Genomic DNA, 12,559 nt, shown 5'->3' with positions numbered 1-12,559 from the left:
ACAGAAATGCGTTCTTGACTTTATTCTTACAGTCAACACAGTTACATCTGTCTAGACAGATATCAGGATTTTGTTATCTCAGTGTTTGGATAAAATGTAAATACAATCATGTGGATATGTACAACTGACACGACGCCACAATGAGGTCGGTTCACTCTGCTGCTGTTTTCTTCTTTATATCGGATTTATATTCGATATGGATATTGTCGACTATATCGATAACAATAATCAAAGGTAAGAAATTATCCATTTCAGTAAAGCATAGATGGGTCATCTTAAAAATAATCTTATTTCATGTATTTAGGATTAGATTTTATAGGAATTTTAGGAATAGAATTAACCTAATAAATTGTAATACTTAAATTGCTTCTTTTATGTTATATATTTTCTTTATATTAAATATAGGCCACATTTCATATCTTCTATTGGATCATAAATATCATACTCATGACAATTCTCGATCCATTCAACCACATTTTATACAAAACATGACCTTTATATAAACCATGACCTTAACAAATCCAGTCATGTTCATGTGACATTTGTAAGTGGTTCCAGACTTGCAGTTATAAGTTCAATGTACTTTTTCAAACTCGTTATATGCAATTAATGGTGAGTAAAATCAAGTTGAAACTTCAGTTAAATGACTGCAAGCAAAGATTTTATAACGATGAAAATTGTTTTACCGTGTAGCTGATTATTCCATGGTGCTGTACCACATTAAAACATCTTGTAACACCTGACCTTAGGCATGTTGGACACTGAAATCCAACATTTAGATCTGAAGTTTGGAGGTTTGATGTGTTTTATAAACCTTAGTTTTAAGGGATAATAGTCTTGAGAGATCTTGAGCAACAGTAATATTAAATTCAGCCTATATTTATCCACAATCTTAAATAGTGTTTATCACTAGTTTTAATATTGCTGTAAATTTCAGGCGTATATTTCAAACTTTTTTTTTTTTCTGCATGAGGAGAAAGTTCAAAGGTTTAGGTTTGATGTAATTGCATCAAAAAGCCCCTGAATAAGATTATAAATAACAAATTTGCTTTAAATTGAATGGATATGGTTTCAATAAAATTGAAAGTCTTTATCAGTCAATAATTTGAAATACATTAAATGTATACAAGTATACATTTAATGTATAAATACTCTTCTTGGCAATACTGCTGTAAATTAGGCAAGTGTTTGTTATGCTGTTATGCTCAACTACATTCCAAAAAAATTAAGTTTTTTTATTGCCCTTAATGGTTCCAAGTAGAATCTTTAACATCCAATGAAACCTTTCCATTGCACAAAAGGTTCTTTAATGTTGACAAAAGGTAAACCATGGTTCTTTTAAGGATTGTTTACTGAAAGGTTTTGTGTAGAACCCCTGGTTCTTCTGTGGCACGCATCGCTGCGAAAACACCCTTTTTGGAGTGTATTCTGAATGACATTTCCTCAAAATGCTTGGGAATAAACTTCCAAGTTCCAACCAAACCAAAGCCAAATATGTTTGATAGTGCTTGAGTATTAATACAATGAGATTTTAACTTTATACTGATATTGATTCTTGGGCTCAGTATAGAAAAAGATGCCTAAATATGAGACCACAAGCGGTTGACTGGCTTCTTTCACAGATGGCATAATGTCTCGAATGCTCAGTTCTCGTTGTAGACATTCCAAGACATGTACTGCACAGACAGTTAGTTACAAGACCTGTTACAGAGGTCAAAGAAAAATCACCCTCCCTAAATTCATAATTTATCTACATCATTCTTTTTTGCCTCATAAATATGTATGAATACTATAAGCAGATCTTTTTATTGTTTGATATCCCTCTCCTCACCCGCTCATATATGAATATTCCAGTATACTGTTCTTGTCTAAGAAGCACGTGACACCACATACAGTACGGAGGAGGAAGAGTCTTTATTATCTAACACTCAAAGGAAATTGATTTATTTTTGACATAATCTGCACAGTCGGCCATTTTCCCAAAGCATTTTGATGTGTGTTCGGAGATAAGCATTGCCTGGCTTGTATCACTTCATATCTCATAACTGTTACAGATTGCTTATTGTTTCTGTTTTTACTAAAGCCTTAAAAGCCTCAGTAAGTATCATCAATGACCTATAATATCATCATAGTTAAGTACCGATTTGTAAATGTAAAGATGGATATATTTTCACATAAGAAAGGATCTAGGTCTTGAGAGGATAAAAAGAAAGAGAAACCTACTGCACTTAGACCACCCGACTGCATGTTTACATCTGAAGGACACCTTGATTATTAGATTTTTATATTACTTTAACTTCGAATGTAATTCAAAGCATATGCATCTGTTTCCTAAGTGTGTTCTTGTATTTTGTCCCAGCAGCAGGTCTGGAGCACAGGCCTTCAGAAGACTGTCCACTGGGTCACTTTCCATGTGGCAATATGAGCATCTGTCTGCCACAGGTTCTGCACAGCAACGGCCAAAACGGCTGTCCCAACGCAGCTGATGAGACAACACAGTTTGCTTTCTCAGAAACACAGTTTAGACAGTTCATTCATTCATTCATTCATTCTTTCAACATGAAACTGTCAAAAGGGTGATGTAAAATATAGAACCACATTTCCGCCACAGAATAAAAACATGAAAAAATAAGAATTGTAAGAAAAGTAAGAATTGTGAGATAAAAAGTTGCAATTACCCTTTTCACTTTTTAATTCTGTGGCAAAACAATTAAAACAGTATTGCTAAATGTAAACTCAGAACTGGAAAAAAAAAAAATCTGAATTTTAAAAAAAAGATTATATTCTTACAGCTATTTCCCGAAAAGTATATTTCGAAAAACTTGAGAGCATGTATTGGCAGGAATTTTGTTAATCTACAGAGTAAATCTGTAAATCTTGTTTTGATGGCACAATATGCAAATGAGAACATTCACCTATATGACATTACAATACACAAACGAAATGCTTTTGAGTGTTTAATTGGCTGTTTGTGTTGTTTTTGGCAGTTCACTGAAGAGCAACAAGATTCATGTGTTACCCGATGAGGCTTTCATCAAATACATAAAACTACAGAAGCTGTAAGTATGAATAAGCATTTCTTGAGCCTTTCTTATCCAGACAAGCTCCTCTTTATAATTTCTGTCACATAAAGTGTAATTGATTTCATAAAACCTGCCTAAGATAGATGGTGTAACTTTAGTATGCATTGACCTTGATTTACTAAAGCTACAAATCAACTCCGGGCTTGTATAATGGAGTTGTCAACCTGTACAGCTAATGCCACATTCATGTGGTACAAAAACAATTGGTTCCTGCATGGAGCTGATTAACATTTATGATCAGCATTCTGCTGAATCCACATTAATGATGAGGCCATGGTCACCTTGCTGCTGCTTGTTAATCTCAGTATTGGCAGGTTGCTTTATAGCTTTCCATTAAACTTTGAATTCTATGTGATGCTGTCTGGTGATTAACGAGCCAATTAAAGAACTAGCAGATCTGCTTTCTAGTACAGACCAATATGGACAGGAGTAAGTCAACAAACACTTACAGAAGTTTTCTTTTTTTTAAGATTTCAACGTCTTAAAACAAAAGTCATAAAAAAAAAATATTTGTTTCGTGGAATGACCCTTGTGCTGTCATTTTGGCACATATTTTTCAATGGAATATACTGTACACTTCCTTTCAAAGGTTTTTGGTCTGTAAGATATTTAAATTTTTCTGAAAATAAATAAATAAAAGTTGTTTTCACATATTTTAAACATTTTATTTTATTTAATCTTAAGATATCATTATAATATGCTGATTTATAATGATTATCAATGCATGTAATACATTTTTCCAGGATTATTTAATGAAGAAAATGTTCAAATTAACAGCTTTTGTTTGAAATAGCTTTATATATATATATATATATATATATATATATATATATATATATATTATAATAATCTGCTTTCACTTTTAATCGCTTAAATGCATCCTTGCTGCATAAAAGTAACCCCAGTTTTATAAATGTAATTTAAAAAAAAAACTTTTTCATTAGAGTATTATAAAGGAAATGGATATGCAATACCAGGTGTATTAAGTCATTAACATTTACATAAATTCACCAAACTGCTGCTCTAAATAGAAGTGATTTATATTGTAAATGAATAAATGCTTGAATTCTTCAATAACCAACAAAGTTATGCCAACTATGCGAGTACTTAAATTAGTTCTTTTTCCTTCTGCCTCAGTGCTGATGGACTGGGAACACCACTGTGTGACATTGAGATTTAATGTAAACTAATTTCAAGCTGCTGTCTGATTGTTAAACTGAGAAAAGCTGGGGAGCCATAAGGGCATTTCAATGCATTCAGACCTTGAGATGGCTTGACATTAAATCAAACATGAAAAGTCATTCATTGTGGAGTTATTTGGAAGATTGCTGTCACACACCTGGACTCATTTTGTGTGTTTTTGCCCCTGTGACCCAGTTTCTGTCTCTATGTGGTTTGATTAGTTCCCAGGTGTGTCTAGTCATTTCCGCATGTGTTCCATGTCCCTGTTAATTTAGTCATTCCATCCACCTGTGTTTTCCCTATTATCCCTTGTACAAAAGCCTTGTCCTTTCAGTTCTGTTTGGTCGGGTCTACTCGTCTACTTGTCACCTGTCACTTGCCACTTGCCACCTGTTATTTGCTACTTACTTTGCCTATGTTTGATTTAATAAATCCTTGTTTCGTTTATCCCTCGGCTCCGTGTTCCTTCCAGCAGCGTAAGCCGTGGCAGAAGACCCGACCTAAAAAGTTAAAAACTGCGTGTTTTCCCTCCGTTTTGTTTTCCGTTTTTTCACAGTCTTTTTCTTTCCGTAGTGTGTCATGGATCCCCTCTATCGCCCCGAATACCTCCTCCTCCTGCTGGACCATACTAGACGTTTGTCTGTGAGATCTGCGAGATCTCTCATGCGCGCCGCGGAGGCTGTCTGTCAGTCACACACACACACACAAAAAGAACGAGCGCGGCGCACATGGCACGCATAAGGGGCCATTCACATATCACGTCTTTTGCGCGCTCAAGTTCGTTATTTCAAATGTAGGCACGCGGTATGCGCGCTCATAATGGAAGCGACGCAGTCGTGACGAGCTCATTTTTTCCAGGCGCGTCAGCACCGCATCGAGTTAAAAACATCTCAACTTTTCAGAATGCCGCAAGCGCACCTCAGGTCATGTAACTTCCTCACCTTTTCCGTAACAACGTTGAAAGCTCAGCCAAGATGAAGGAACAGCTGATAGCTGTATGTAGATTTTTTTAATTAATTTAGTAGCAGAGCTACTGCAAGCAATTTTCAGTGCTGCAAATCCATTTATCCTTTGCTGAAATTTCCGCGTCTTCATGGAGAGAGCAGGTCATGGTTGCTTAGCAACGGCAGACTCCTCAGGAGCGCAAGTGGCCGAAGGCTCTGGGGGAAAAAAAATCAGAAAGCGGCGTGCCTAGCGTTTTCCACACGTTTTTAGACGCGATCTGTGAATGGCCCCTTACAGTACGAAAACTCCCGCTTAATACAAAGAGTGACGATGGCGGAGACAGCAAAACGTTCCAAAGTGTGGTTATACTTCACTAGAGTTGATGCAGACAACGCTGCTTGTCATAAGTGCAACAAAATATTTGCATGTAAGGGCGGAAACACAAGCAATCTGTCAAAGCATCTTTCAAAAGTGCATTATGTGCAGACCGAGAAATGCAAAGTTTTCGACTGCCTAACACAACACAAAGTAACACAACACAAAGTACCGATAAGAATATTTTTGACTGCAGCAACAGAGGTGGCCTGGGGTGGAGTCAAACTCCCGGCCTGATTTACTGTCCCAGTCCGCCACTGCCTGTAAGTGAAGATAAAGCATTGCTGTGAATTATTGTGTGCATGGAATCAAAGGGGTTAGAGAGCTATTAGTGCGTTTAATTTGACATGTCCTCTTCTCTTTTGCAGGGATCTGTCCAGTAACTTGATAAAATAACTTCCAGTCAGTATATTCATGGATTTACCTTCATTGCAGATTCTGTGAGTTACAGCATTATCTGCAGTTTTCATGAGATTTTCAAAAATAAATGTTAAAAAAATAAAATAAAATATGCTGTTATGACCACCCAACAAAGGTGGGTTTCCAAATGAAATGAGTATCACAGCGTGATAACCGAAGGCTCCTGATAAAGGACTTAATAATAAAGCTTGGATACTCTGTTTCTGCAGTGGCTTAGAGGGAGTGGAGATCCCAAATATCCAGACAAGCAAGTTTCACCACATGGATAACCTCTCCTACATGTAAATATTTCATTCAACTAATCTTTCAATAAGAGGAATTCAAAATATCTTTTGGTATTGTGTCACAGTAAAGGAGTAATTATATTCAAACTTTTTTATACTGAATATCATGTACATAATAGTGTGATTTTGTGATTTTTTTTTTCATTTTTTTTTTGTGAAAGATTTTAGTTTTTTAGTTGGATTTTTAGTCCGAATGTGTAAACCGAACTCAGATGGACTCTCATCTTTTGAAGATCTGCTTGCTAATGTGGTTCTTCGTGTGTCAGTGTGGGTCTTGGCTTTTATCACCTGCTTTGGAAACCTCTTTGTCATTGGGATGCGGACAGTCCTGCGGGATTTTGTGCTGTGAGTACCAGAGGTATACATTTTACCTACTGTATGCACACATTATATTAAACATTAAATAAATGACACCAGAGGGCACTTGTCTGTTTTTAAGGTTTATTTCTACTATAATTGTCTGACTGTTATGAAACCTATGTGACGCAAGCAGAAGCAGCAGGCACTCTTGGAAATAAACCGTTTTCTAGGGCACTGAGCTCTCAAATTATAAGTGTTCCTGCACCCATCATGTCCTCTCAGTTACATCAAGCATTACATATAGCAAGCTATGTCTCAGTTTCCATTTAATTTAAAAAATGTGGATTTCATCTCACTGAAAAACTCTCCCCTATGCTTTCAGCATTCCGATATGTGCGACAGCACTTGATAATATTATTTAGCTCTGGTAGAGCATGTCTAAGATATTTGAAAAGACTTTTCTCCAGGTCCTCTTGCTGTCAGTCCCCATTAACCAAAGAGTCTCACTTGTTGACAGTCTCCAGCCTGACATTCAGCTTGAAAGGCTGTCGTGATTGGACGGGAAATCTATAACCTTGTAACAATTCTATTCGCACAGGATTCGCTCTCTATTACAATCACCTTCAGTAATCAATTCTAACTCTTGCTGGAGTTCTTGAGCTGGTGCCATTAATCAGTGCACCCTGTTTGGCATGGGAAGCACTTCCATTTTAGTTTGCAATGTCATTACCACATGTGCTTTGGTCACGTACCTGTGCTGTGCCTCGTAAAAATTGATTTCTGGCCTGCTGGTGTTGTGATTTGTCTTTTAAAAATAAAAATGTATACATTTTATATGTGCAGGAATAGCTCCAACATTCTGGCGCAAGACCAAATTATAAATCAGGAAGCTACTTGTTCATTAATGAGTTCTGCTTCTGGCATCCAGTGAGTAATAGCTGTTTACCACAATGCATCATTTGTACCTAGGTGCAGACTGCCTGATGGGGGTCTATCTGTTTTTCGTGGGAGTCTTTGATGTAAAGTTCCGTGGCGAGTACAACAAGAATGCTAAGTTGAGGATGGACAGCCTGCAGTGTCGTATCATCAGCTTCTTGACTATGTTGTCCTCTGTGAGGTTTCCATCATGCTGCTCACTTATTTGACTATGGAGAAGTTCCTGGTCATTTGTTTTTCCTTTCAGCCACCTGCGACCAAGCAAATGCCATAGCTTCACCGTTTTGACCTCTACATGGCTGTTGGGTATGAGGAGATGTTTGAGAATTATTATGGACACAATGGAGTGTGTTTCCCCCTTCGATCTGAACGTCTGGAACAGGGATTTTTCTTGGTGAGATCTGCCACTGGTGAAAAATATTTGATGTATGACAGATATTTTTGATCTCTTGAAATAAAAAGTCACTCCAGTCCAATACTCTAACCCCTTCCCCAGTAAACAAAGACCATTAATTGAAACTAAGCTGCAAAAAATGTGATGTCACATCCTTTAACTCATTAACATGACTAACATTAAAAATTGTAAACCTTTGAATAGAAGTGTTTGACACTCATCAAGGCTGCATTTATTTGATCAAAAAAATGCAGAAAACATAATATTTTTACAATTTAATATGATTGTTGTTTATTTTAATATATTTGAATGTATTTTATTATTCATTTATTTTTGTAATGGCATAGCTGAATTCTTGCAGCCATTACTCCAGTCTTCAGTGTCACATGATCCTTCAGAAATCATTCTAATATTATGATTTGGTGTGCAAAAAACATTATCAATGTTGAAAGTTATATTCATATATATAGTGTGTAAACTATAAAGTTCAAAAGAACAGCATTTATTTGAAAACAATTTTATTAAGTATTATAAGTATTCCTTAAAAAAATCTTGCTGACCCCAGTCTTTCTGCATGGTAGTGTATTTCACAATGCAACTTTTTAACCTTTCATTATGTACACAGAAATTAGCCAATCATAGCAAATGTAATTTATGTATTTTAATGATATAGCGTGCAAAAATCACCTGTTTAATTCTTTGGGTCAGAAACAGGATAGGATATGTCATGTAAAACTAGATGATGGCTAGTTTATAACTACATATATTGTTTTTTTTGATGCAGGAATCTTTAACAAATGTGGAGAAAAATAAATAAAAGGTATGGAATATGTTGTTGCAACCTCAGTACTCTGAAGAATATCTGTCTTGTGTTTGTGCCACTACTGATTTGATTGCTACTGATGGCACTCGTTTATTCACGACACCAACCATACTGAACTGATGAAAGCTATTTTCCAGCACATTAAGTCTTGCTCTCAGTGGCACACTTAAGAAACCTCTTAGTCACAGTACAGAGACCGTTTTGACCCGTTTTCATTATTCCTTGTACTGTTGTTCAGAGTTTTATGTTTATACTTGTAGGACGTAACCTTGTGGCATTCCTCATCATTGTCGTGTCCTATTCCAGCATGTTTTACTCCATCTATAAGACAGGCATCAATGCCACAGAGCTGCGTGGACGGATGCACAGGGATGTGGCAATGGCAAACCGCTTTTTCTTCGTTGTGTTCTCTGATGCCCTCTGCTGGATTCCCATATTTCTGGTCAAAATCCTTTCCCTGCTGGAAGTTGAGGTACCAGGTTAGTTAATCCTACTATATGAAACAAATAATGCACTATATTTTACTTAAAGAAAAGAAAATGTATTTTGTATTTAACGTCTCTCAGGAGCAATCTTGGGTGGTGATCTTAAAATGTGCCTTGAATCCCATCCTGTACACAGACAACAAGCTTCTTTAGAGAGCAGGTGGAACTTTTATGGTGCCATTGGCAGAGACAGGCCAGACTCAGACAGGACCACCAGCTCTGTTATCCACACGGATCCCTCAACCCACAGACATCTATTTTAGACATAGATGGCAGGTATAGATAAAAATGTTCTATATTGACATTGTATTTGTCTGTAGTGGATCTACAGAGTTTTCAGAGTGCCCGAGCACTGAAAGACGATGTCCTGGTAGAGACTCTTTGCTGGTGAACAGGCATAATCATGGATTGCAATCAGATGCTACAATGAAGAACTAAATGTAGCTATCTATTATTTTTGGATAATAATGAAAAGGCATTAAGATTAAACATTAAGTGCAAGACCTTGTGCTCTTGCAGTACATCAGAAAAGGCTTTTAAAACAGCTGAATCTGTTACAAACTTTCTAGTCAATAGGTTTTCTGACCATAAACTGATCTGTCTTGACAGAGGATTGGTTGACTTTTAAACTGGGCAACAACCAACAGCGGGCATATATTTGTATTTTGCATATGTATATGCTGATTGATTCATGTATTTATAAAAAAGGCAAATGCCAACAAATGTTTCATGTTGTTTTCTCTACAACAAAATATTACTATTAGGCTATATTGTAATTATTTGACATTTGTTTCTGTATGTAAAACGGGCTTTTTTTATACCAACACGAGAACGGCTAAGTGGTGCCATCTTGTGAATCAAAACGGTTACGACGACAGACAGACAGACAGACAGAACTTCTCATTCAAAGAGTTTTCTTTATTTTCATGACTATGAAAATTGTAGAGTCACACTGAAGGCATTAAAACTATGAATTAACACATGTGGAATTATATACATAACAAAAAAGTGTGAAACAACTGAAAATATGTCATATTGTAGGTTCTTCAAAGTAGCCACCTTTTGCTTTGATTACTGCTTTGCACGCTCTTGGCATTCTCTTGAAGAGATGAACCTGAAATGGTTTTCACTTCACAGGTGTGCCCTGTCAGGTTTAATAAGTGTGATTTCTTGCCTTATAAATGGGGTTGGGACCATCAGTTGTGTTGTGCAGAAGTCAGGTGGATACACAGCTGATAGTCCTACTGAATAGACTGTTAGAATTTGTATTATGGCAAGAAAAAAGCAGCTAAGTACAGGAAAAACGAGTGGCCATCATTACTTTAAGAAATGAAGGTCAGTCTGTCCGAAAAATTGGGAAAACTTTGAAAGTGTCCCCAAGTGCAGTCACAAAAACCATCAAGCGCTACAAAGAAACTGGCTCACATGTGGACCGCCCCAGGAAAGGAAGACCAAGAGTCACCTCTGCTGCGGAGGATAAGTTCATCCGAGTCACCAGCCTCAGAAATCGCAGGTTAACAGCAGCTCAGATTAGAGACCACATCAATGGCACACGGATTTCTAGCAGCAGACACATCTCTAGAACAACTGTTAAGAGGAGACCTTCATGGTAGAATATCTGCTAGGAAACCACTGCTAAAGAAAGGCAACAAGCAGAAGAGACTTGTTTGGGCTAAAGAACACACGGAATGGACATTAGACCAGTGGAAATCTCTGCTTTGGTCTGAGTCCAAATTTGAGATCTTTGGTTCCAACCACCGTGTCTTTGTGCGACGCAGAAAAAGTGAACGGATGGACTCTACATGCCTGGTTCCCACCGTGAAGCATGGAGGAGGAGGTGTGATGGTGTGGGGGTGCTTTGCTGGTGACACTGTTGGGGATTTATTAAAAATTGAAGGCATACTGAACCAGCATGGCTACCACAGCATCTTGCAGCGGCATGCTATTCCATCCGGTTTGCGTTTAGTTGGACCATCATTTATTTTTCAACAGGACAATGACTCCAAACACACCTCCAGGCTGTGTAAGGGCTATTTGACCAAGAAGGAGAGTGATGGGGTGCTGCGCCAGATGACCTGGCCTCCACAGTCACCATATCTGCTAAGCATAGACGTGGGAACAGGGGGGGGGGGGGGACCCTTTTCCCCACCCCTGTAGGGGTCAGCCAGCTGTTTTTTTCGTTGTTTTTGTTTTCCGTTCATATATATATGTACATGTGTTTTCTATCAGGATCAAAAATACAACAAATGAAAGTGTTTATCTGTATTTCAGACTGATGAGAACTATGCATATACATTTATAAAGCAGTCAATTTTGTATTTTATTATGAGATACTTTATTCTAATGTGATCAGTGACTCAAGCACTCTTGAGTCACTGATTCATAGTTTTGATGCCTTCAGTGTGACTCTACAATTTTCATAGTCATGAAAATAAAGAAAACTCTTTGAATGACAAGGTGTGTCCAATATATATATCAAGAAATTCTCGAATCATGACAAACACACACGTACCTATTTCTGTCATTATGGGGACTCTCCAAACTATTTTTTTATTCCCATAACCTACTCTTCACAGAAAACTTTATGCATTTTTAGATTTTCAACACACAAAAATACTTAATTCTTTATAATCTATAAGTTTGTTTCCTCATGGGAACCCCAAAATGTCTCCACAAGGTCAAAATTTACTGTGCTATACTTGTGGTTCCCAACTTCCCATAACGCAGTGAATACCGGTGCATGCACACACACCTCTTTCAAATCGAGAAAACAAACCAGTCTGATAAACACAGATCTTATAAGAGACACTAAAAACGTTGGATGTGAATTTTAAAAAGGAAGAAGGCATGGCAAAATGTAGGCTATTTAATATTTAACTACGACCCGAATTCCGGAAAAGTTGGGACGTTTTTTAAATTTTAATAAAATGAAAACTAAAGGAATTTCAAATCACATGAGCCAATATTTTATTCACAATAGAACATAGATAACGTAGCAAATGTTTAAACTGAGAAATTTTACACTTTTATCCACTTAATTAGCTCATTTAAAATTTAATGCCTGCTACAGGTCTCAAAAAAGTTGGCACGGGGGCAACAAATGGCTAAAAAAGCAAGCAGTTTTGAAAAGATTCAGCTGGGAGAACATCTACTGATTAATTAAGTTAATTGATATCAGGTCTGTAACATGATTAGCTATAAAAGCTTTGTCTTAGAGAAGCAGAGTCTCTCAGAAGTAAAGATGGGCAGAGGCTCTCCAATCTGTGAAAGACTGCGTAAAAAAATTGTGGAAAACTTTAAAAACAATGTTCCTCAACGTCAAATTGCAAAGG

General features: G+C 36.9%; 1 protein-coding gene across 1 annotated transcript; it reads left to right on the top strand.

Annotated features, from left to right (window-relative positions):
* Positions 1–6,154: 6,154 nt before the first annotated feature.
* On the top strand, positions 6,155–9,618 carry LOC132107590 (relaxin receptor 2-like). The gene is made up of 4 exons (XM_059513699.1): positions 6,155–6,286; positions 6,556–6,647; positions 9,003–9,221; positions 9,548–9,618. The coding sequence occupies exons 1-4, from the start codon at positions 6,267–6,269 to the stop codon at positions 9,616–9,618; spliced, it is 402 nt and encodes a 133-aa protein (XP_059369682.1). The 5' UTR covers positions 6,155–6,266.
* Positions 9,619–12,559: the final 2,941 nt, after the last annotated feature.

This window comes from Carassius carassius, chromosome 28, assembly GCF_963082965.1.
Source record: "Carassius carassius chromosome 28, fCarCar2.1, whole genome shotgun sequence".
In the NCBI taxonomy this organism is placed as follows: domain Eukaryota; kingdom Metazoa; phylum Chordata; class Actinopteri; order Cypriniformes; family Cyprinidae; genus Carassius; species Carassius carassius.
The sequence above is the reverse complement of the archived record's forward strand: the minus strand, read 5'-3'. Positions and strand labels throughout refer to the sequence as shown.